The 27,771-nt window shown below is 38.4% G+C and overlaps 2 protein-coding genes across 2 annotated transcripts in view; one reads left to right on the top strand and one right to left on the bottom strand.

The window, feature by feature from the left end:
• LOC137260949 (uncharacterized) overlaps nt 1–835 on the bottom strand; it is a 35,903-nt gene extending 35,068 nt beyond the window's left edge. The window contains exon 1 of the mRNA XM_067798523.1: nt 659–835. The gene's annotated coding sequence lies outside the window, so the exon portion shown is untranslated. The remainder of the gene's footprint in view (nt 1–658) is intronic.
• Nucleotides 277–27,121, top strand: LOC137260948 (methylcytosine dioxygenase TET3-like). The gene is made up of 2 exons (XM_067798522.1): nt 277–367; nt 24,789–27,121. Exon 2 carries the CDS (start codon nt 24,804–24,806, stop codon nt 26,955–26,957), a length of 2,154 nt encoding a protein of 717 aa, XP_067654623.1. The 5' UTR covers nt 277–367; nt 24,789–24,803; the 3' UTR covers nt 26,958–27,121.
• Nucleotides 27,122–27,771: the final 650 nt, after the last annotated feature.

The raw sequence follows: 27,771 nt of genomic DNA, 5'->3' as shown, positions 1-27,771 counted from the left end.
CACGACTCCTATTTCCACCGCTCAACTGACATTCATTCTGTCAGGAATCGCGAGAAGTTCCCCTTTATAGCGCTGCGAGCCAGACATCGCAAGTGAATAACAGGCGATAAATTATTAATTGACACTGAAGGACAATCACAGGCATATGTTATCAATTGTGTAAAGATAAAAAATAAAACAATTACTTCACTTAAATTTAATTGCATGGATTTAAGGAATACAACCCAGAAACAAAATGTTTATAAGGTGAACATTATCGGTTTGCATTAAGCGGGTAGTAATAAACAAACATGGCGGCCGTATGATGAAAAGACGATCGCTCAATGAATAGAATGAAATAGACGAAGCACATGGCAGTCGGATGAAGGTAAGAAAGTGTCCTCTAGTGCGCGTGTTATTATTGCAATGCTCAAAACTGCCAGACTCATATATGGCGGTGTTACTGGTGAGAGGGGTGAGAATAAGTGGAGAATATTTAGATACAACATGAAAAGGGGACGGGATGGGTTTCTCCGCGGAGCTCGCCTTACGCATGTAAATTTTTACACACTTCAGGGTAAAGTTTCATGCTATGAATCTGACAGATTAAATAACGTATTGTGCGTTAATATCTCAACAGAATTAAATGTAAGTGTCAAGGTGTCATAACACGGCCAGCCTTCAATGCTAGGTCATCCGATTTTGCATGGCCCGTCAGCTCACGGAGCCAGCGGGCGAAGCAGCGCTCTCCAATTATCGTCGACCGCCCGATAAACGGAACACGATCCCTCTCCCAACGCTGTCGGCGTTCAGCAGCTCGCGCTGAGCAGGGAGTGCACGCAGCCGTGACCCACACAAATCTGCACTTTGCCATGAAAAATAGTCCAGTGGAAAGGATACAGCATGTTATTTATCGTGGTTGTAATGTGTATGTGCATGTGAAGATTTCATGTTTTACCATTCCCATAGAAAGGCATCAGCCCTGCCCGGAAGTTGATTGATTGAATACCATGAATATGACATCCTGAGGCTATTTATAGAATTTGGCGTCCTTGCAACTTATCTTGTGACTAGGGCTGAGCAAGAGCCTGACAGTGCATAGAAGTTATTTACAAAAACTGTAGTTTAAGCTGGTGTAGTGCAACTCTCCGGGCTTTCACGTTTGTGCAGACTTTTTTCTGATGATTCATGGTTTTCTCTTAATTAGTATTAGAGTACCGTTCAGTATCGTTGAAACAAATATTTCTTTTACCTTTAGATACCTACTTATATTAAGGTCATGGTTGTGGTAGCTTGTGTTTCCAGTACTATGATTATTTGATGACAATTTGTGGAGTGTTTTTCTGTCTTGTTCGCTAGCCTTCAGTAAACTGAAAATAGGGAACCCACTCACTTTATCGAAAATCAAAACTGTTAGTTGTCTAACCGGCGCCATTTGATTAGCCCGCTTAATACTGGTAACTGGATACAAACTAGAGCCAGCTAGCAAACAAACAGTTTCAGACCAGCTAGTGAGTGCCTCGTTGAAAACCAGGAGAATCCCCATGAATTCTCATATTTGGATTTTTTTACCAAAATCCTTCTCCTTGCAAATGCATATTGGTTTGTAAATGTGCATGTTATTTATGTAAATTTTCATCAAAGGATTGAGCGATAATACATTGATCGAGTAATCACTGTTATCTTGCGGAATTAGTTTTTTTGAATGTTGGTTTAGTGTAGCAAGATACACTCACAACATGGCGTTTATGCAGTGACAACATATGCAAAGGATTAGTCGGTAATACAAATAGTTTGACTGTTCTTTGTCGTCTAACTAAATCAGTCTTTTTAAATAACTTGTTGCGAATAAGGTTCTTTGTACATTCCCAATGATGGTCACAATATGCCTGAAATATTGCCGCTGTGACAATTAATCTTACCTCACTCACTCACTCACTCACTCACTCATGGGTATATTCCCCATACAAGGTAGTGACTGATAACTTTTTGCGATTGTTGACATTTTGTTAGAGGTACTGAACATATATTTTCTGATAGAACAATCAGTGATCAGTGCACCAAAATTCTTTCTATATAATATAGGGTATTTTAAACAGAAACACTGGTAGAATGTATAAAATGTTTATTCATTTGATTGCTAGTTTCTTGCTTTGTTAATAAGAGAAAATAAGGGAAAAGTTTTTCATTTGTCTGCAAATATGACATGCCCAATGATAATTTATCTGGTATTTCACATTTTATTATCAAAGTTATTCTCACCTGTTCATTTACCTGAAGTCTCTGAAGGGATGCTGAATAGAATAGTTATGGTGACTGCTTGCTTCATGTCCTGTGTACATTAATCAACACCAAAAACATGTCAGTCCAGCTGTAACCATGGCAACTGATACCACGTATACTGCATATCCTTTGTTATGGTGGGCTGCAGCTACTTTGATCATATGACTGGGGTCGCTTCATGCATGCACAGCGAGAATAGTGCCGAACAGAAGCAAACCTGTCTGTATGATAGTCCATAATATGCAGATGAAGAAATGGTTACTCATCATTCTGAGTTTGTGTCCCTTTAAGACATTTCGAAGTAAAGAAACCTGTGTTTTGAGTCATGATATTGTGAGGACATCTCACTGTTTGATTTTTGCAGGTTTGGCATTTGCCAATTTGCCATCATCAAGCTAGTTTAATTTACTTTTTACTCTAATGAAGTGATTGACAATAAATATTTCGACATAAATTTTCTGTGCTAGGCAGCTCGTAGTTGTTCGGAAATTTGCAGATCGTAATGCGCATATGTAGTAGAGGTTGCTGAATGTAAAAATGTTGCAGATTTCTAATGTTTCCTAGTTGTTAGTGAGGTAATATGTTTACGTTGGTATTTCTGCGATAAATGTGGACATTTTACTGCACAGCGGGAAAGCTTTTTAAGGTATTCCTGATTGTACCTCGTATACAATAATGCAACAGAACTGGTCACTGTAGCACAGCTGATTGGTAACACTTGTGCTGACTCATAACATAAACATTTCAAGAGCATGGTAGCTATTCTCTGTTACTTCTATAACAAAGTAGTAGATTAGTGGAGGCGACTATTTCATTTGTATTTCATTTGTGAATAATATACTTTATTAGTCTCCATGGGGAGAAATGGCAGTGTAATATTTTTATGGCGATATTAGACTAGTGTAATGCAGCTAGACATATGACGTCATAATGATTCACAGTTTTGATGTCACAATGCTATTGCCACTGTCCCAATGGTACTGCACCTTGCTTGATTCACAGACAGCTGAGAGTTCTTACCGTGTATGCAATTTCTGTCAATTTATGTTCGAGAATAGAAAAACAAAATGCCTACTCACTTCTGTGAAATACCATTTTTGTCAAACTTGTGCAAGACCAATTAGCAAATGCGCTTTTGCTCGTTTGATACCAAATCATTATCTCATTTAATAAAAATGGTGTCATATGGATGATCATTTAGTATCCACTATGAATGCATGGATTTAAAGTTCAAATACAATGAAAAGTTTTCCAACAAAAGTCCAGTTCCCACCCTAGACTTGAAATGTTTGTGACTTGATCATAGCACCACCAGTTCGTGCGTGAGCATGTCCCACCTGTAGACCTCGTAAACTCCACCTCTTGAAAAGTTGTGTCAGTTGCTGTGGCTTCAAACAAAATGGTGGTGAAGTGTCAAACCTTTCTGATCCATAATCAAGGTCTGTAGTGAAATTTAACCAGTTTCTAGAAGTGTGTCAAGTCATTTAAAGTCTTTTGGAATAGATTCCTTTGACTGGTCAACTGAATGTGATTGTCATGATGACGGCAAGACACATATGGGCAGTAGGTCCGAGGCTTGTCTTTTGTGTTCGAATTATGTTGAAAACATCTTGATAGAGATGAGATCTTTTGATAGACACCAAAATATCTAGCAAGTTCATTTAAGTGCATTCCAGTCTCATGGATACCCATGGTGTAGAGATGCTGATTTTCATTAAACCATGGCCTGACGTATGCACAGTTTTAGGCTGAACCTGATGCTGTTAGTCTTTTTTTGTGTGTTTTTGCTCGGTAGAAAATCTGAATTTAAATGGTTCAACTGAAATAATTACAAGTATGTGTAGAGTATGAAGATTAGAGTTGTGATGGCAAATACCGCACACATTTGGATGCCACCAGAGTCCATCTCGTCTCTTCAACCTTCAACTTTCTGAATATATAATAAATAAAGCTCATCCAATCAGCTTGTTCGCTAAACAGTCTGTTTCTGCATTCTGGTTTTGGCTTATTGATAATGAAAGCAAGCATGGCATTAGCCATCCTCTAATACTGTACGCGGGAGACTACTTTCGTACATAAAAACTTCAAATACTGTAACAGTGTTCGGAGTTCCATAACGAAAATTACGTATCGAAGATTAAAAATAGGTAGAAAGCAATGGGAATATCTTTGACTGAATACAATAACAACAAAGCCTTTCTCTGTGAAACAGATTTAAATCTTTAGTATTATGCTCCCGGCATGTAATGAGGGGGATATAGTCAACGCCTCGTCTGTTTGTCCGTTCGTTTGTCCGTAATCATTTTGTTTCCGGAGCATAACTCAGAAACCGTTCAATATTTTTAGACCAAACTTGATAGATATAATAATTTTAACCTATAGTTGTGCCTTTTGCTATTTACAGAGTTTTGGCATTTACTTTTGTTTTGTTTTTCCATGGAACTTTTTGGTGTTAGTCTAATGGTGGGGGGGGCTTCGTTTCCGGAGAAGAACTCAAAAACCATTCAACATTTTTCTGCAAAACTTGGTATATATTTGTGGCAGACCCCAAAGTGGTGCCTTTTGGTATTTACAGATTTTTGTGATTTATTATTTTCTGGGTTTCCATGGAAATGTTTCTGACTTAGTCTCAAAATGAGGGGATTTGCTTTGTTTCCGGAGCAAAACTCAAAAAATGTTCAATATTTCTCTCCTAAACTTGGTAGATATACCAATCAGAAGCTGCGATGGTGCCTTTTGCTAGTTACAGGTTTTTGTGATTTCTTAGTTTCCCAGTTTCCATGGAAACGATTCAGACTTTGTCTCAAAAGAGAGAGGTGTGTTTCGTTTCCGGAGCAGAACTCATAAACAGTTCAATATTTTTCTGCAAATCTTCGTTTCAAGAGCACAACTTGAAAACCATTTCATATCTTTCAAAAGATCTTGGCAGATACACGAGACAGATCGTGAAATGGTGACTTTTCTGATTACAGATATATGGCATTTATATTTTTCATGAATTCCATGGAAACAATTCAGACTTGGTCTAAAAACACAGTAAGTGACTGTCGGATGATTTGTCCTTTCAAATATATAGGGCCCGGGGGGATATGTCATCTTTGATGATTCTTCTTTCTAACAGTACAAGTGATCTGGATGTGGCTTCAAATTGTTGCAGATAACTTTGAGTACGTTTTTAAAGCAATTGATGTGAGAAAATTGCTATATCCCTGCATAGGGATATCTTAAAATATTCATGGTCGCCCAGTTCCTGATACCAGTGTTTATATTCCCCCGGCATGGGGGGTTCATTGGACAGCTTTTGGACTTAGTCTTAAAATGGAGGGATGGGCTTCGTTTCCGGAGCAAAACTCAAAAAAGGTTCAAAATGTTTCTGCAAAACTTGGTAGATATATCAGTCAGAACCTAAAGTGGCGCCTTTTGCTATGTACAGGTTTTTGTGATTTATCATTTTCTAAGTTTTCATGGAAACATTTTGGACATAGTCTCAAAATGGAGGGATGGGGTTCGTTTCCGGAGCACAACTCAAAAAACATTTCATATCTTTAAAAAGATCTTGGCAGATATATAAGGCAGATCTTGGCGTGGTGCACTTTGCTGGTTACAGATATATGGCATTTATATTTTCAGCCCCCTGGCATGTAATGCGGGGTGATATAGTTGACGCCTCATTTGTCCGTCTGTTCCCAGTCCGTCCGTAATCATTTTGTTTCTGGAGCGTAACTCAGAAACCGTTCAATATTTTTAGACCAAACTTGATATATATAGTAATATCAACCTATGGTTGTGCCTTTAGCTATTTACAGATTTTTGGCATTTATATTTTTTTGTTTTTCCATGGAACATTTTGGTGTTAGTCTTACGGTGGAGTGGGCTTTGTTTCCGGAGCAGAACTCAAAAACCGTTCAATATTTTTGTGCAAAACTTGGAAGATATATCAATCAGAAGCTAAAGTGGTGCCTTTTGCTATATACAGGTTTTTGTTATTTATTATTTTCTCGGTTTCCATGGAAACGTTTTAGACGTTGTCTCAAAAGTGAGAGGTGTGTTTCGTTTCTGGAGCAGAACTCAAAAACTGTTCAATATCTTTCTACAAAACTTGGTAGATATATCAGACAGAAGCTAAAGTGGTGCCTTTTGGTATTTACAGGTTTTCGTGATGTATTATTTTCTCGGTTTTCATGGAAACCTTTCAGACATAGTCTCAAAATGGAGGGGTGGGCTTTGTTTCCGGAGCAAAACTAAAAAAACGTTCAATATTTTTCTGCAAAACTTGGTAGATATGTCAGTTAGAAACTGAAGTGGTGCCTTTTGCTATGTAAAGGATCTTGTGATGTATTATTTTCTCGCTTTCCATGGAAACCTTTCTGACCTAGTCTCAAAAGTGAGAGGTGTGTTTCATTTCCAGAGCAGAACTCAAAAACTTCTCAATATCTTTTAGTAAAACTTTCTAGATATGTGTAGCAGACCCCAAAGTGGTACCTTTTGGTTTTTAAAGGTTTTTGTGATGTATTATTTTCTTTGTTTACATGGAAACGTTTTGGACTTAGTCCGAAAAGTGAGAGGTGTGTTTCATTTCAAAAACTTTGTAATACCTGTCAGCAAAACTTGGTACATATATGTAGCAGACCCCAGCGTGTTGTGTTTTGCTATTTACAGATTTTTGTGATTTATAATTTTCTGAGTTTCCATGGAAACCGTTTGCACTGCGACTCAAAGTGGAGGGATGGGCTTCGTTTCCGGAGCACAAGTCAAAAACTTCTAAATATCTTTCTGCAAAACTTAGCAGATACATAGGGGAGACCCTAAAGTGGTGCCTTTTGCTGTTTACAAATTTGTGTGATTTATCATTTTCCCAGTTTCCATGGAAACAATTTTGACTTAAGTCTCAAAATGGAGGGAAGGGCTTTGTTTCCAGAGCACAACTAGAAAACTATTCAATATCTTACAGCAAAACTTGGCAGATATTTCAGGCAGACCACAAAGTGGTGCCTTTTGCTATTTACAATGTTATAACATTTTTATTTTTCCTGGTTTCCATGGAAATAATTCTGGCTTAGTCTCAAAATGGATGGATGGGCTTTGTTTCCGGAGAAAACCATTTGATATCTTACAACAGATCTTGTCAGATATATGAGACAGATCTTGAAGTGGTGCCTTTCACTGTTTACAGATATATGGCATTTATATTTTTCATGACTTCCATGGAAACAGTTCAAACTTAATCTAAGAAAACATCCAGTAACTGTCAGATGATTTGTCCTTTCAAATATGTGGAGGCTGGGGGGATACGTCATCTTCTGATGACTCTTGTTGCTTAAAACATCGTGTCTGAGCATGAAGATTGAGGCGTCGAAAACAGAGATGTCACTTGTCAGTGACTTGACTTACATTACATGATCACACAAAAAGATGGAAGTAGTAATTTATATGTACATTTGACAACTTTTATGCATGCTGTTGTTGATTTTATTCATCAGTTTATTAAATTCATTTAATGACATTCTGAACACATTTATTGAATTTTCTGATTGTCATAGCATGGCATCGAATCCAATCGATAATTGTGATGTAGGTCTAATGAACAAATTCTCGAAAAAGAAGCAACACACAGAACAATTTGCAACACTTTTTTTTGACAGTATTGTGTTATGAATAAAGATTGTTTTCTGTCAGAATAAAAACTGGTTCAGCCAGAATTTTCAGACCCTGTCGGCATAAGCTGCCTGTATTTTTCTAAATCAATGGAACACTGATATGTAAGGATATGAATAGTCCCCAAACTAGAGTTATAAATATTATGCCATTATAGCTGTTACACAGCCACTTAACCATGTTTACAGGATGCAGCCATTTTGCATTACAACCATTGATGCAAGCCACGCTATGATTGGCTCACTCACTAACATTGACCAATAGATATTTGCTTTACATCAGTGCAATCAACTTGACACAAATTCCACAGCATTGAATCAACCTGACACCAATTCCATAAAATGAAATCAACTTGACACAAATCTTGACTAATACATCTCAGATGTTACATAAGCAGTTTTGCATAAAATATGGACCTGACTGGCGGACTGGTAAGATTTGTTTTTTGCCCACCTCCACAGAATAAGCCTGTTATGGGCATTCGGGCAGGCAGTAGTCGCCTACACTGCTATATGTTAAGTTAGTATTTCTCTTTGTGAAATAATAGTTCTGATAATATTTTTACTGTTCATTGCATTGAAAGAAACAAATTTTCGTTGTATTATTGGATATGTTTTTAGTAAATAACAAGCAGAAACGTGCACAGATGGTAGCGATTCCAGCTCTATTTACAAGACAAATACACAAAGTAACCTCAATCTCTGCATGTAATACAATGTCTAGCAAAAATGAATTAGAACTCAAAAGTTGTGTAGTTTGTCTAGTGATGTTTAATTGCTAATTTGATGCCATCACAAAGTTGTTAAGAAAATACGACATTTTCATGCCAGCGGAAAGAAGAGGTTGATTAAACTTTAAAGTGTAACCAATGGATAAGCTGACCCTTTTCATTTTTGTTCCTCAAAATTCGGTTTATCTAGAGTCATATAATTGTATGTGTTAGTGAAAAGCAAATACAATATTGACCAAGAATGAAGTAACTATTTCTTACATTGTTTAGAGTGTGTATGTTTTATTCTTGGTCGCTTTTAGCAATATTCCATCAATGTTACTGCGTAGGACACCAGAAATGGTCCACACACAATGTACCCATTTGGGAAATCGAATCTTGCTGCTGTGGCATGAAGTAGACATTTTAACCACTAGGCTAACCGACACCCTCATTGTATGAAAGGTACAGTTGAGATGCCCAGAACATTTCTTTGGCGTTTATCATGAAAGTGTTCACACCATTTGAGCTGAGTTATTTAGGAGATAAACATCATGTGTTGGCCAATTTCCGGGTGTTATTGAGTATTTGAAGCACGGGAATATTTCATTTGAAACCTCCGGCGTCAAATGAAATATTCCCGTGCTTCAAATACTCAATAACACCCGGAAATTGGCCAACACATGATGTTTATCGACATTGTAAACACAAAAGTAAACCAAAGGGGTTTTAGTGTCTGCACTCGTTTACATCGAATACGGACACAGCAGTGAAGTGTCATCAGCTGGCCGTTTCAGCTGGTTCTCATGGTAGCATCTGGAGTTGCTCATTTGTGACGTCATTCTAACTTTACGTCACAATATGATTTGAATGACGTCACCACTGTTGATGACACAACAAAACAATTGTTTACGTGTCAATACGCGGTGAATAGTCTTTCAGTTTCCGGGAATCTAATACCATTTAATCATGTTTTTCAACCAATCAGATTACAGAACACAGTAACTTTTGGTTTACAATGTCCCTTGCCGTAATGGGAACAGCCTACATTGACGGATTATGCAGACAGCAGGTGATTTAGGTTACCTTGACCTTATTTTGAAGGTCATTTTGACCAATTTTCATACTTTTGCTAACGCAATATTTCATGGACTTCAAATTTAATGATCGCCTACATTGGGGGATTACGCTGACACCAGTTGATTTGGGTTACCTTGACCATATTTTCAAGGTCGTCAGGACAATTGACCACTGTTCAAACTTATGCTAATGCAATATCTCATGGACTGTTGTACCCAATATATTCAAAATTGGTGACATCCTAAATTCGGGGATTATGCAGACACCAGTCAAGTTTGTTGGCCTTGATCAAGGTCACCACAACACTGACCACTTTTCATACTTTTGTAAATGTGATGTCTCATAAAACATTGCAACCTGTGTCTTCAGCCTGCATTGGGTGATTATGCAGACACCTGAGTCATTTCAGGCATCTTGTATGCGACAGGAAATGAAATGTAGTAAGTATGTCATAAATATTTCATCCTTCGTTAGTGGCGGAGGACTGTTAATGGCAAACAGTTGTTGTGCTCATTGTGGTGTTTAATTAGTTATTCTGTTTACAGTTTATGAAAATATTATGTGCTACATGTTAATCAAATGTTTATGAGCCAGTGTCATTAAAATCAGGCCTTGGACTTCTACAGAGATCTGAGGATGATGATCCATTCCATTAGAACAAGTTGATGTCGACATCCAGGTTGTAATTTTGTTAGTCATTTGCGAAATATCCTTCTGAACTGACCTGTAATTGGATGTCTTCAGATCTAAGTGTACCAGGACAAGCTAATAACGTAATATCTGATGTTAATGAGGTTGTCCATGGTGTAATGTACTGACACAAGAAGCCAGTGTACACACAAAGTGGTTATTGCCATGCTTTGCTGTACTGTCCCTCAGCTTCTAATCATTACAGATATTGTGATCTTGCTAAAAACACGACCCATGCAGTATTCTCTAAGAACATTATCACATTTGCCATTGCACTGTATGATAAAGTTGTCTACTGTTTCCTGTACAATTTTTTAGGCATTTTAGAAGATCATACAGTATGGTGTTTGTGTTCTCATTTTCAATGAGCATTGTGTGATTTCCTCAGGGACAGGCTGAAGCAAAGCTGCATGGAGGCTACACAGAAATTGTATGTAGACTCTGCGGAAGCTGAGCTGAGGTCGTATTGTGTTCGTGCAATTGCTGTGCATTCTTTTAGGCCTGGAGTCCCCAGTATAAGAGTACTGTGTGCAAACTTGTATGTTTCTATTGCTCAAGATGGGACTTGAAGGTAAATGTAAGAAATCTTAAAAAAATCCAACAGCCTCAGTAGCCATGGTTTCATCCATACTGTTCTTTCTGTGTGCTCCTTGGTGGACCTTTTCTAACTTTGTCTGAGGACCAGAGCTGCAACGATGACCTGTTCCCTGATCCGCCTCAAGTGGAACCGGAGGTTAGCTGCTCTGAGGCTCATGGCTGGTATATATGGCATCTTCTTTTTTGACGTCTTTGACCTCTCTGACGAACTGACATAAATGATAGAAATGATGGACGGGATTGCCAATGATAATACCTGTTGTGAAAATGATTGGTCCTTCACAAGGATGCCACATGGCTGTCATGAAGCTGCCATGGGATGACCACAGTATGATTTCATGGGCACTGCACATCTCAATACGATGGCAATGCAGATATCACACAATCCTACTATCGCCATATGAAAAATCTTGCATTTACCACATTGTGCTGTGCTGTTTGACAAAATCATACTCATAGAGGCTACAACACCCATAGAATTGAGTGATAATTGCACTGCGGCAATGAAATTGTTGGCAGTTTAAGGAGCGCCATAGAGTGATAGACCCATTCATCGCTGGATAAATGTTGACCATCCTTAAATAGTTATGACATTACCTACTCTTTAGTTAAGAAGTCGATTCTGTCTCAGAAAAAAATGTGTATTTAGCATGATACAATATCAACAGTGAGTGTAAGTTACTTAGCCTTTTGTTTTTAATCACTTACTAATTGCGTTGCTTTATCATTGAAATTGAAATCTTGATGCAGATTTGGAAATAAGCAAGTTTATCTGATGTAATCAGCTAGTCCAGTGGAGAGTTTTGCCCAAGGGAGAAGAACTACTGTTTTTGTTCCTTTGTGACAGAAATATTTGTGCCAGAAATAGTTGTAATAAATATATATTTCATAGGATATCTTAAAAATTAATTATTAAATGAATATTGTCAAAAGAAATATTACATATTGCTTATAGAAAATGTATGAAAGCTACAAATCTATGTTTGTAAAGGTGTCTTATGAAGTAAGTAGAATGAATTATTTGACAAACAGGCAGTAATATATATGAAGCTGTCAACTGAATGTGCTTTGTTGTTTAAAAATCTATATTCACCACAAGCTTATCTGAAGAAGGCCTTGCCAGTGCTTTTTGTGAACGCAAACAGTCGTTATTGATTTTTGAAAGGTTAGCTTTCTAACAAAAGGGTATCATTTAATTTACATTGTCAGGGCTCACGTGCAGGGCTTATATCTGGATTTATATCTGGCATATTTTCAGAACAATTTGTTACCCCATCCCTTGTACTTGTCTTCAGCAGCTGCAGCCAATGGACAACCCCTGGTCAGCTCTTTGTTCGACTAACATTAGTTAAGGAGAAAGTAAACATGGCGACTTCGCACATTTCAGTTTTTTAAGACATTCAAATGACACATTGGTGTTACATTCTGGTAGCAGGCAGCAGAAGGCTTCTTCGTGTTGTTAATAATTCTTAGCATAAGTTATTCATATTGTCATAAAAAAGAAAACCATTTAGAAAGGTACAGTAATGTGAATAGCAAATGTGAATAGACTTGACTACAGATGATCTTCAAAACTCTTCTGCACGTCATTGACAAAGAACCAATTTTGACCCCAACATTGGACATTTTTCATTTTCTTTGTTAAAATCTATTTCTGTTTTTCAAATTTGAGAATGGCTAAGAAGCATATGAAACATGATGCTGTCCGGCTGCCAGGGATGAGTTATTTACAACACAGACTGCCATATTCTCAAATTCACATACTGGAAGGATGGGTTAAAGTATAGACATGTATATAAAGTTATTCATCATACTTCAGGATAGTGAATCATTATTAATTCACTCATGAATTAACATCGCTTGTCAAAGCTGAATTATTTGCGGGCAGGTAAGTTTCAGTCAGGGCTGGCAAGTTATACATGTGGTCTAGCTGAATGTTTTGTGAGTTTCATACCCTTGTTTGAAGGTCACATGCAATGTAAAATACATCTTTGCAGATTCTGATGCCTTTCAGTATGCACTTACAGAAACAAATCACCAAAATTGCCAATTCAACCTATAAAGTTAAGACAAAAACGTGATGAAAAAAAGCCCGCGAAATCGGAGTTCAAATGATTCACTAAATTTCCCCAGGTGCTGGGGGAAAAAGTGTTTTCAACAGCTGTGCTGCGCCCATGACGCATGCATAGTGTATAGGTTCACGGAGCTTGAAACAGTATGCCTGCCCCGAGTATGAGGTCATGAGCAGTAGTCTAGTCTTGGTTGTGTACACAAACAAGTAAATAATCTACTCGTCACATAAAAAAGGACTTGTTGATTGTGGGAAGCAGCCTCTGTCACAGAGAAAGCTCAATGTCTGGTTTATTGACACCTATATGTCTGCCTGCCTGTCTGCTAACGAGAATATGCAATACACAGCTTCAATCATTGACCACACACAATTTGAACTTAACACCTATCAGGCTATACGCCATAAACAAAATAAACTGATTTATGACTCGTGCTCCTGAGTCCTGTCTCTGCCACATTATCTAATTAGACAGGTGTGATACTTGTACACATGACATGTTTTTTATGTCTATGGGTTGCAAACAAACTACGTGTACATCCATTTTTCTTGCATGACTGGATCTGACTGAAACTGGTGCAAGCTCTTGTCAGTTTCAAGTCCTGCTTTGTACTTGGACGAATGACAGTTTCCAACCACGCAGTAGTTCACCATCTCTACTGAGATGATTTTTTATTGAATTGAACGCAAATTCAGAGAACATGTATCTACAAAACCCAACATCTCTATATACATTCTTTATGGATAACAACTTCTTCTAGTGTATAAGATTTTGTTACAACAGTATATGAACCCATACTGAAACGGTGCAGCAAGTACAATAAAGGAAGTTGTTATGCATAAAGAATGTTACTTTCTTCTGACACGCCATACTTCGAAAGTGCTCATCAAACAGATCATTTTTCTGTACACACAATGAACCCACAGCATACTAGCAAATGAACCGACCAGTCGGAAGCCGTCGTTACACTTGAGTGCAGCCCCATCCACTATGACTGGGTTCGGTCTCCCGAAGGCTTGTTTCGAGGGAAGTAAGCCCAAGTACAAAACATTGCACTTTTAAATCGCGATTGTACGCTTATAATTTTGTTTATGTATTTTTTACAAGTAACAATGTATATTATATTGTCGTGAATAATTGATAATTGTATTTTAATTATGTTTGATGTTTTGCTTACATGTGACCTTTAAGTACTTGTGATTAAGCATGCCACAATATATATCACTGTTGTCTGCATTGGTCATGAAAGCTTATATACATCGGTGACTCTAGTTTAGTTTTACCTACTGTAAAGTTATCCATGATCATTGAAACTTAGAAACACTGTGTGGGGTGTTTGGACAATTGAGGAAAGGTGCACGCTTTTGAAACTTATTCATAACTCCATTTATGTATTGTGTGTATGCACGCACGCACGCCTTGATACACTTGTTTTTTCTGTAAACAGTATGTATCTTACGCATAAAGGCACTCTATCGCACCACACTTCTCTAAAAATCAAATATTAATACGTATTAATATTATCAACCCCCAATGAAGGTACCATATAATTTATTCCGAAACAAATTTCGCATGAAATTAAAAAGTATGAATGAATGAAAGCAATATTGCATTAAATCGATTCCTCTTGTGCTCTCCACTGACCAAATGTTATTTCACCCGAACCCCACAGAGTTATGTACCTTGGAACGCTCTTTATGAATATCGTATAATTCAACTTGTGATTGAGTCCAGTTCGGCTAATACTGGCAACACTGTGTGACAGTTTTCAGTGAACAGAACAATCGAATATATTCCATATATTCAAAGGTTGTCTGTTTGGTAACCTCGAAGTTTCTATTGTTGATATCAGGTTAGTTGTAAGGGATATTAAAACTGCTGCAGTGAATACATTAAGTGGCGACTATGATATGTATGATGGACATTAGGTTATGAATACAAGTAATTATTCTCAAACACAATATTGTAGTAATATGACTGAAGTGCTGTATGGAACCTCCATGTTGACTGTTAATTTGTCATAGTAATAACTAGTGATCTGACATCATACTCAAATTTGCTATGTAGTAGACTAATAGTTAGTCCACAGTACCATGTGCAGCCATTGCAAACTGACATTACTTGTTCTACGGCTAGGACATATTCCATTCTTGCATATCTCACTTTGAAAAACGATATAAGGGCTCAAGTAAAACCTGCTCCAGTAAAACCTGCTCCAGTAAAACCAGCTCCAGTAAAACCTGCTCCAGTAAAACCTGCTCCATTAACATTCATTCATATTTGGTTCTGGTGACCACGAGCAATTTTATGACGTGCTAAAGGTGTGAAAAAAGTGTTACATTGTGCCTTTTTAATACAGACCTTGATGAGTGAGTGAGTTTTGTTTTATGCTGAGCTCAGCAATATTCCAGGTATATGGTACAGGCAGTGGTCTGTAAATAATAAGTCTGGACCAAACAATCCAGTGATTAACAGCATGAGCATCCATCTGTGGGAATCAGTGACATGTGTCAACCAAGTCGCCGAGCCTGACTACCAGATAGTCTTTTTTTTTGTGTGGCAAGTGTGGGTTGCTGAAGACTTACTCTACCCCGGGGGTCTTGAATGTAACCATAGGTACCTAAGTGTTGGAGATAACACGCCAGATGGAGAGGGAAGTCCTGACCCTGGTGGGTTTACATTGTCTACCAAAACCAAGGAGAAGTGTTTTATCTAACATATACTGTAAACTCATTTATTTTCGCACGACTTAATTTTCGCGGAAACAGAAAAATTGACTAATTTGCGCGGTTTAATTTTCGCGCATCATCAAAGTACAGAAATCACGAGAGTATAACACAGGTAACCGTAAACTGTAAAGAAAACACTGACCCTAGCTGTCATCCTGTCACCTGCCTAATTAGCTGGGGAAACATGGGCCTTCCACTACGTTGAGACACGCAATGGAGCACTGAAGAATCCATGTTGAGATTTGTGTAAGAAATCATTGACCCATATGTGACCTCGACCCGTGACACACTCGGCCAATCAGCTACTCAGAAAGCTCTGTGCACGTGTACCAGTATTGTCAAACCACTACATGCGCAATGGATTATCCAGACCTACGACAACATATCCAACAGGAAGGATTTAATCCAAAGCGGATTCCGCCAAGCTGGACTTTTGGACTAATTCACTAGTAGCAGGTGACCTGACATTTTTAATTTAGTAAAGTCGTGTGTATCGTGTCAATCAGAGACACTGAAAATGACATGTGTTGAATCAACTATTTAATTTGTTTTTATGTATCTTTTTGTTTCACTGAGTCATGAGTGAATGAAGTGTACTTGTAGTCAAATTACTAGCAATACAGAACTAGAACTCAAAGCTCTTTGTTTGTTTTTATTTCCACAATTTATCATAATTATTCGCGGAGGTTTTATTTTCGCGGATAATATTTTTGCGCGAAAAGCGTGAAAATTAAACCCCCGTGAATAATAATGATTTTACAGTATACTGTCAGTGATGGATAATTACAATGTAGATATTATTTAATGAAGCTACATAACACTAACTGAAGCACATGTAAAATCAATTTAATGACACAAACTTTAAACAGATAATTCAACCCCACTTCTTTTGTCAGCCCGGTGGCTGTGGGGTTTAGTGTCCACCTACAAATCAGATAGTTGCAGTTGCATTCTTGCTTGGGAAAACATTAGCACTTTGAGCTTAATCCTGAACGATATTTTTGCAATTGATTTTAAGACTATTACCTCAAATGTGGTTATTTCGGAAAAAAAGTGATGACCTAATATATAATACATATATATATTACCCGCCAGTTGAAGATACTGCAGTGTAATATTTTTATGGCAATATTACACGAGTGTAATACCGCTTGACATAAGGCGTCAAAGTGGTTCGACGTTGTGACGACACAATGCTAATGTCACTGTCACAATTTTACAGGACCTCTCTTAACTTACAAGCTGAGTCCTCACACTGTAGGCAATTTCACCGCAGTTTCTGTCAATTTATGTTGGCAAGTGATAAACAGAATACTAAACTCACTTCCATGAAATACCATTTTAATTAAACTAGTGGGATGTTCAACACAATGGAGGCCATAGGTATGGCCTGCCCTGTATTGTACAGACCCGTGAAGGTCCCGGGGTAGAATAGGCCTTCAGCAACCCATGCTTGCCATAAAAGGCGACTCAGCTTGTCGTAAGAGGCGACTAACGGGAACGGGTGGTCAGACTCGCTGACTTGGTTGACACATGTCATCGGTTCCCAATTGCGCAGATCGATGCTCATGTTGTTGATCACTGGATTGTCTGGTCCAGACTCGATTATTTACAGACTGCCGCCATATAGCTGTAATATTGCTGAGTGCGGCGTAAAACTAAACTCACTCACTCACTCACTGTATTGTACAGCATATCCAAGATGTCCAAGATGGGTGGACAATATAGGGTACCCCAATTATTCTCTGATACATGTGTTATGAAACCCCTCAGAAACTAGCAGTTTTTCAATGAAATTGTGTCAGGCAATGTTTGTCTACACTGAGGACATTGACTAGATGGCTGAGGTGCCTTGCTGTCACCGTAAGCATCAATCAATATAGTGAATCAGAGGTGACCCAGACTTCACGATTGTTCACGACTTTTCCAGAAAGAAATGAATGATTTGGAGGCTTTGGTAATTACTTGATTTTGTTTGTCTGAATGAAATCTCTCTTATTACCACTCATTATAAACCTGCTGTTATGTTGGCATCATATATGGAGAGGTAATATTTACGAGAAGACGAAAAAAAACACTTCTTAATTATTGTAGATAAGTGTTATAAGAAATAATTTTAAGAAAAGGATTAAGTGGACAACTGCTACAGTGCAAAGAATTGGTTAAACAATAAAACAATCCATTGCATGTATCAACCTTGAAGTACCAGGTTAGAACTTTTAAGGAACATATCTGTTAAACATCTCTCAAGCATGTTTGTTTATAGATGATTATGAAATAGTGACAATCCAGGTCACAACAACCTCAAAAAGCTGCATAAAAAAAGTAAATGTTTCTTGGGTACATTTTTTTCAGAAGTGACGAGAGCTGTTGGACTTTTTCTTTTAATTTTGTATAGGGAAAAAGTGACTAGGGAGGAACACATTTTTTATTTTTTTTCTCTCAGAAATACATCTTGGGAAGTTATGCATGTATTAATGAGTTGTAGATACAGTTACAAGTGTTCTTGCAGTGTTCTTAAAGTGGATAAATGGGATTGGGATGCGGCCAAGTCAAAATTATTGTTTTAAAATGGCAATAAGAAATTGGTATGTGCACAAATAAGAGTGATATGCTGATGCCTGAGAAACATTTCCATTTTTTATTTAGCCAAAGTGGCGTCTAAGAAGTGACTGAGTGGTTGTATTAAACACAAAGTAAGTTTTCAAGGGACACTGGAATTTTAGGGGGGCCCTGTGATGCTGGTTAACAAAGTGTCTCTGACACATTCAATGTGTGTGATGTACATGGTTGACATATTGCAAGGTGAAAACCATTAGAGCATATACTGTGCCATGGACCTTGTGTTAAATCCCTTTTGTTAATTCTTTTTGATAATTTGAAACTTCCAGTTTCAACTCAGTCTTTGTGGCTTCAGTCTTTTATACCCTTTATACCAAAGGGTTTGCAGGGAATTTTGTTATCATGGACTGGAGGTAAACATTCTGTGTTTTCAATGTAGAGCTCATGTTCTTGTACATGCTACTGTGGTAATTATTACGTTTGAATTTTATGTGAGCACATGGTTCTTAATGTTGGTGTCTTTATCATGTTTATCATGTGGTAGGTGGATTAGTCTAGGGGTTGAAGTGTTCACTTGTCATTGTCCCTGCAGCAATGTGGAATAGGGGAGTATGTATTCAGCAGCGTCTGTATGTTCGTATGTCCAGATTCTTGTTAACGAGATGTGTTAAGTGTTGGCCCCGATGACTTCAAATTTGGTGACAGCTTACAGTGGGGGATTACACAGGCAACAGTTCATTTGGGTGACCGTGACCATATTGTCCAGGTCACCATGACATTTTGACCTCTTTTCATTCTTTTGTTAACATGACATCTCATGAACTGTTGTGCCCAATTTCGTCAAATTTGGTGACAGCTGTCATTAGGAGATTATGCAGACACCAGTTGATTTAGGCTACCTTCAAGGTCACACACCACTTAGACCACTTTTCAAACTGTTATAACGCGATATCTCATGGACTTTTCTACCCAGTGACTTCAAATATGGTGAAAACATGTGGTGGGGAATTGCTCAGACACCAGTTGATTTGGGTGACCTTGACATTATTTTCAAGATTATCACAACGCTTTGACCACTTTTCAAACTTATGTAAACGGGATATCTCATAAAACATTGCACCCAATGTCTTCAATAAGACAGCCTACGGTGGATGATTAGCAGACACTAGTCATTTCAGGCCTCTTGAATGTGATAAAAAAAAATAATATGTAATAAACATGTTATAAGTATTTTGTTCTTCCTTAGTGACAGAGACAGAGCCATATTAATGGCAGATACGTGTTGAAGACCAATTTAGCTGTTATTTTGGTATGAGTTCCAACCCTATTTGCTCACTACATATATGGCCAGTACTTCATGGATGTGTATACAAAATGTTCCTGTCCATACATACAGCTCCTTTGGCTCTTGGGCGGTGAGGTATCCTAGTGGTTGAAGCGTTGTCCCACCATGCTGAACATACTTTCTTCACTGTGTGCAGGTGTCCACTTCCGTGATATTGCTGGATTATTGCAAACAGTGGTGTGAAACAGTACTCACACGGTCATCTTTGCCGGGTTGTGGTGTAGCCTATTGGTTATTGGCTCTCAGGCCAAATACCCAGGTTCAATATCCCATGTGGGTACAATGTGTGAAGCCCATTTTTGGTGTCTGGTGTGATATTGTTTTAATATGGCTGAAAGTGGTGTAACTGTAAAGCGATATTCACTCACTCACTTACCCTTGTTGTACTTCACAATGGACAAATCATGCAATGGCTTGCTGCCAGTTAGATGAACCAGTAAGACAGTGTATTCTGCTTGACATTGTCTCAGGACTGACGATGTAGACCATACACCACTATTGAAGAAATCTGATAATCATTAGGGCTGGCACCACACTCTATGTCACGATACGACATGTATCGCGATATTTTACCTGCTATACGATGCATATCACAATACATACACAGTTAAAAATAAAATAAAATAAAATGATTTATTTCAAGGTATTTGTTTATAACATAAACACTGTTATTATTAACAAACACATAACCCTATCGTACTTGCATATCTTACTGTAATTAAGTCCTTCAATATCTTTAAGATAATGTATCAATGTACCAGTTGCCGATAAGATAGCTGTATCAAACTTCAATGTATAGCAGTGTAATGGTGCATCTGTGACTCATCCCAGCTGTAAGAATTATATCTACATGCACTAAATGTCTGAATAATTATTTACATATTTGTCTAACATCATCACTATCCCCCCAGCATGTAATGCAGGGAGATACAGTTGCCGCCTCGTCTGCCCGTCTGTCCATTTGTCCGTCTGTTGGTAATCATTTTGTTTCCCGTGCAACTCATAAACCGTTCAGTATTTTTAGACCAAACTTGATAGATGTAATAATCTCAACCTATAGTTGTGCCTTTGGTATTTTTATTTTATTTGTCTTTCTATGGAACATTTTGGTGTTAGTCTAATGTTGGACTGGGCGTCATTTCTGGAGCAGAACTCAAAAACCGTTCAATATTTTTCTGCAAAACTTGGTAGATATATCAAGCAGAAGCTAAAGTGATTCAGTTTCAGTGACTTTTCTAGCCAATGTAATGAAGTTGTCCATACATAACTGTTCTTTGAACCCAGACAGTACATCAAAGTTTGATACATAATGTATCACTTGTCTTGTTGAGATTCTCGAGATTGTAAAGTCATGACACATTCACCAGCGATCTAACATTCTCTTATTTTAGTCAAGTTATGCACCTTCCTTTCAACTTTGATAAGTTTACAGTTTGCCTGGTGCATCTAACTTTCTCAGTCAGCATGCACCAAGTGCAAATAAAACCCAGTTCATCAAATCAACCCAAGTGCATGTAGGGTGAGTCACTGTGGTACCTACACATTCCCATGCCAGGCTATTGTAGAGTCAGCTCAAGGATTTCACACTGGGTGGACATTATTTGACTGTACATAGACACTGCACACCGACCTTATTCCATGACTTAATACTGTACACCTCACCACTACACCCATATGGGCCTTATGTCAGGACGTCAGATAATATTTCAGCATCAAGAGTATATACACTTATTTTTTCAATGTTCAGTACAGGAAAACTAAGATAATGTGAACAATAAAACAATGTTTTTTTCAGATAAATATGCCCGTAATCTAAGACTGTACACCATTGCTGTGATGTGTATCTCCTACTTTTTCTGAAATATTTTCTACAATGTGGTGCAATAATTCTCTGCAACTTGTAGCAGCAAGAGTTGTATGTTCCCCAGGGAGTTGAGATTGACAATACCATGTGCCTTTGAGATTGACATCCAATGATCAAGGGAAAAGTACCAGCACCTTGAACAAGCACTTGTGTGTGGATGTGTCCGGTATATAAGCATCCAGTCTTTATCCACACATATGCCGATATGGCCCTTACAGTGTCTATTCTAGGACGAGCGATTGCACGATTCATGCTAATAATGATCAAATCACGTCTCATGAAAACAACAAAGCATGAACTGTCGTGCATAGTAATTTGCTCCCTAACTATATTTCAAAAAACATACGCAAAGAGCTTTATATTGACAAGGAATGACTTTTTAAATCAGAGTCCGCCACAGAATCAAGTTCGAGTGACAACTCTAACAATAGTAACATAACAGAGTAACCTCCCTTGGTAAAAACCACTATCTGCACTAGGGAAACGAAATTCAATTCATATCAGTATGAAAATAGATAACATTTTTCGATGCAGTTATGATTTGATTAATTAATTAATTGACAACCTTAGACTAAGAACTCTAAACATAGTGCTTGTGTACAGCACTTGCAAAACACAGTTTCGTCGATCTTTTTTAGAACGTCAGTTCGTTTTAGCTTCGTTTTCGAAATCAGACAATATTATCACTTGAAGTTGCAGACGACAAATGAATACGAAATTCTTATTTGCTACGGTTTGTGGTAATATGGTGTGAATAATGCCATGCAAAAGAATGAAAATAACTGACCTTTTTGCACAAAATACCACTGAGAAAGCAACAGTGTGCGCCATGTCTCCCCAGACCGATACGTCTGTTAAGGAGACGTGTGAATCGAAAGGTGAACAAAACCCTGAGACTGACCCCAGGCCCTCCAACTCTTAAAAAAACCCCAAACCAAGTGTTTTTCAGAAAAAAATGGTTGCAAGAATGGCCATGGCTCCCTCAAAATGAGCTTGGTGCTATGATATGTGACTATTGTAGCCAAAATAAAGTGATCAATAGTTTCACTGGTGGTGGTGGTTGCAATAACTTTCATACATCCACACTATTTTGAAAGATTGGTAATACAGGTATCCCCCCCTACATTTTCCAAATCCCCACTCCCTTTTTTGTAAGGGGGCGACAAATCCCCACTAGATTTTTAGTTCTAGAATAGACACTGCCTTATAAGGAACACTGCTATGTGTATATGGTTGATGAAGTAGTGTTGTGTATTCAAGCTGTGAAGTATTTATGACTTAATGCCAAGCTGGCTTTATCTACACCAGAGTGTTCACCTGCTCCTGTGAGGATATATATATGGTGTAACCTTGACATCAATGATGGATGAACATACCATGAAGTACGTCACATAGGTGACTGACCAGGAGAGGCATTCATTCATATAATCCCTCTTTAAAATTAACTTCCTGTGAGTAGGAGGCTTTCACAAATAGGTTTTATCAGATGAATGGGTATCTTCCATGTAAAATGTCGTATTTAGAAATTTCGTATTTTCTGTTATCAGAATGGCTTTCTTTGACATGCTAACTAGGTCAGGCCGAGGACTCAGTGCCTTTCTCACCCTTGTGTGTGGAGAAATCTATTCATACTGTTACAGGCAGGGTGGCATCAATGAAACGTGGGAGAATGATGAATCGGAAGTTGTACATGTTAAAACAATTATAAGCAAGCCGTGCCATGGTGTTGTGGTGTATTTGGTTTATGGGAATTGCTATGATCTCCTTACGCCTACCCTCGAAGATTGTTGCAGTGACCTAATCTTCGGTAAGCCATGATTATCGTAAGAGGATTGGATGGTCAGGCTCGCAGAATAGGTTGATATCTAACAACTTATGATTGCTTCAGTACCATTACTAGTACCAATGAACAATCATTGATAAGAATTGGTTAACTTTTTTCAGATTTTCCTATTCAGGTTGTGATTGCAGATAAGTATAACATAATGCAACTTGCTTCGTTAAAGTGATGACTGATATATCATGAACATAAACTTGCCAGGGTCTTCAACAAATCTTCATTCATGACTTATCAGAATGTGAAGGGAGTTTTCTAAGAGTAAAACATGTTTCCAGGCCCTGACAACATCGAAGATATGTTTTATTATCAAGTGTTCTAAAGATTAAATCAGTAGTCAATCTTTTGTATTCGATTATGAGGTAAAGTGATCGATGGCTTGATTGTTTGGTCACGACAACCAGTCTTCCATTCATTGTATCCCAACTGTGTAGATCGATGCTGTTGATCACTGGATTGCCTGGTCCAGACTCGATTAAGTACAAGTATTCCTTTATTCTTTTCCTGGTATCTTTACAAGGTATGTAATGCACTGCGAGTGAAATTCTGGAAATAATTAGGAGATAAACATACTATGTTGGAAAATCAGAGGTATATAACGAAATTATAATAGCTCTAAATTTGATTTAAAATCGAATGCATTATTAATTTCGTTATATACCTCTGATTTTCAAACACTATAAGTTATCACATTGTTTCGAGGGAAATATGTATACGATAAAACCCCGTATTTCCCTCGACACGATGTGATAACGCATTTATCTAGCTGAATGTTTTCACTGAATCAAAACAAAACAACACGCATCGAATCGACTTGCTGCCATGTTGACACCAGCTGATCGTTTGACCTCAGTGCACCGCAAGTTACTAAAGGCTTGTTGATGCACGCTTTTCTCACTTTGCGTCATCACCGAGGCGTAGCGGGGTGATATGACTTTCGCAGCGGGAGTTTATGGCTTTTATACTCCCGCTGGCGGATCGTGATGGATGTACATGGTATTTTATCAGAGTCATGTGGACCAATCAAAACTCGACATTCTTACATGAGGCTAGATAAAATACATTTATCTCCATTCTACCATAACTGCATTATTCAAATTTTAAACAAATACATAATGTATTGGAAAATCAGAGGTATATAATGTGATTATATACCTTTGAATGACGTTGATTAACCAAACACAGTCCAGTATTTACTGAAGTCATGGTAGAATAAGGAACACTTGTGTGTTTATTTGTTCCTTATTCATTTCCATGATAATATTTGACATATTGCACAGGGATGAGTTCAAGGATGGACACTTCAGTCATTTACATACTGAGGCAGGTTAAATCATTGATGAACATATGTCATTAGAACGCTGATTAATTCAAAGTTTTCTTTTCCAGGTCTGAGGACAAGCAATGGCTGACTACAACCAGCTACCCATTAAAATAGAGACTGAGCATGAACAGTTTGTGGTTCAGCTTGATAACTCAGAGTATGGTGATGAGGAGCTGCTAAGTCCCAATGAATGTGGGGACTTCTCGGAGTACCAGGAATATCAGGATGGTGGTGGGAAGCTCCGGCTGAAGCGCAGACGGAAATGTGGACAGTGTGGGCCGTGTCAGGTCAAGGAGAACTGTGACAAGTGTCACTTCTGTATGAGGAGGGACGTTTTAAAACAGTCATGCATTTATCGAAAGTGTTTGTATTTGAGGAAGAAAATGCCAAGGATACGAGCGGACAGTTTGAATGGAAGTACTGGCCTTCCCAGACCAGCAGTTCCAGGTGCACCCTCAGTACATCCCACGTCCCCACCTGTCATGTGTGTGTCACCAAATCAAGGACCAATTCAGTCCCCCAATGAAATAAACTCTTGTCGTCTGCCTCAAACCAGTCCAACTTTTGTTCCAGGCTCTCATGGGCCAAGTCCTCCAGGACCGAGTCCACCAGGACCAAATTCTCAGTCTTCACTTCCTGATTCATCACGGCAGCAACACTTAGACCCTCTTCGAGGATTCCAAGCAGATGTTAGACATATGACACCTGACAGTGTCCGACCATTTTCCCAGGAATCAATGCGTTCTCATTCTGTAGAACGACCAAGGTCACTCCAGGGAGATGTCAGGCCCATGTCAGCAGAGGCTGTGCGCTCTCCTCCAGCTAGTCAAGTGTCGCCAGCACAGCCGGAGTTGTTGAGACAGATGCCATCAGGGCATTACCAAGCACGCATTGACCATATACAACATCTTCAGAACAGTCAGATACCACAGTTGCCTAAGGATCAAATTGGACCTCGGACTTTTGATCAACTTGGACCTCGAGCTTTAGAACAGTTGAGACATCTTGGTCCTGAGCACTATGGGTCTGTGCAGTATGGCCATCCTCGGCATATGATACCTCCACACGGATTGCCAACTCCATATGGGTTTCCTCCAGGCAATATTCCACCTGTGTCGTCAAGTTCGATGAGTTTACCACAGGCATGCCGCTACAGTGTGCCCACACAGCCTGCCTTCCATCCACATCTTGCATACAACTCCAACTTAAGACCTCATTCCTTAAATTCTTCGAATCCTTCAGGGACACTCATGACTCCACCTTTCTACCCCCCTCCCCCACCTCCTGTTGCTACCAGTCTAGCCAGTATCCCATTGGGTCAGTATCATCCTCCCCCTCAAAGTACCTTCTCTGCAGGTGGATTTGGTTCTCACCATCCTGCAATATATCCTGGGGGCCTCTACCCTCCATTCAGACCACCAAACGAACCATTTATTTACCATGCTCGTTTGCCACCACCATCATCAGTGTTTTCAGAGCATGCAAGCCAAATGTCACGATTTCGGGACCAGTATTTAAAAAAAACAGAAGATGAGGAAGAAGACTGTAAGAAGTTTGATATTTTCCGACTTACCAAGAAGAACGATGCAGAGCTGATGCGTGAAAAATATGCTGAAGAAAGTGGACGTAGTTCTGTCGATTCTGTTATTGTTTCTGACAAGGAACAGCTGAATTCCAAAGTACCTCTACCAAAATCTCGTGTTGACGATGACCTTTTGGAGCAAATCAACAACATCTCACGAGAGGACCAATGCAATGTAACAATTACCATTGATGATTTAAAAATGCAGGCATTTATCAGATCAGATGGTGTAAATAATTTAGAAATTGAGATAGAATCTCCAAACTTGTCCCCAGATAGTTTACCACGATCACCCAACAAAGATCATAGCCCAAACTCTTCATCATCTTCAGATGCACAAATTTCATCCAAATCCAGTTTTGAGAAGATCAACACAGATGAGAATTCTGATGGTGGTTGCAAGCAGACGTCAAAGCAGAAGCCTTGCAGAAAGCAGACAGTTAGTGGCACTGTGTGTTTGAAGCAAGACTTAGGTGACGAAGGCATCATGCAGTTGGAACTGCCTGGCCACAAGGTTCAGATCGAGGAAACTCTACTGGAGGAACAGTTGGTCAAACAGTCTGATAATCCTGAAGAGCTCCTTCAGTTCATATCAAACAAATCACCACCATCATCATCATCACTGTTTCCAGAAACAATCACCATAAACTGATTTCATTGAAAACATTGAGTATCATGACATATCTGTGTCTGTCACAAGGCCAGGTGACTGTTGTGTGTAGTTATATTATTTTCATCATACACTTGTACAGGCACTGGTTCTTTTACAGACAAGCTTATGCCTTATTTGTGTAGAGATGTTTTCAGAATATGACTGTCTTTATTTGTCTTTTTTGATTTTACATCGTGAAGGTATTTTTTCACCAGTGCTAAGATAATCTTTCATGAAGCCATTCATGAAATGTGCTGTACAATGATGTCACCTTCCTGTGTGTTCTAATATACATCACCATAATGTCCTTTGAAACTCTCGGATATGTAAGACACATAGTCCAAAGGCTGTAAAAACACAAAAACCATACATCCAGAGACAAAAATAAGGCCTTAAAGTCATAACCTGTCAGTTATCTTAATTTGATAAACAGAGGGTGGTGTTGTGTCAGATATACCGTTCAAAAACGTAGGGAATATTGGGTGTACAAGATTGATTAAATGCAAACGATGAAGCCAAGGAGGAAACAGATGATGAAGAGAAATTAAGGGGAAATGTGACAGTTTATTCCCTTCCTTTGGAAATGTATAATCTTTATGGCTAGGTGTTACTTTGTTTTATATGTCATTGGCTAGTGGTATAAATGTAAAATAGAATATCCCTCACTTCTTTTGACTTGCATATATACAAGTCCTTATTTTGTGTATGTAGAAGTGTGCATGGGTCTTTTTCTTTTGTTGCAAATATTGTATATTTTTATCTGTAAATGCCATAACAATGTTACTTGGTTGTAAATAGGTGGGAGAGCGTTCTG

Source organism: Haliotis asinina, chromosome 14 (genome assembly GCF_037392515.1).
Source record: "Haliotis asinina isolate JCU_RB_2024 chromosome 14, JCU_Hal_asi_v2, whole genome shotgun sequence".
In the NCBI taxonomy this organism is placed as follows: domain Eukaryota; kingdom Metazoa; phylum Mollusca; class Gastropoda; order Lepetellida; family Haliotidae; genus Haliotis; species Haliotis asinina.
This window is presented reverse-complemented; position numbering and strand designations above follow the sequence as displayed.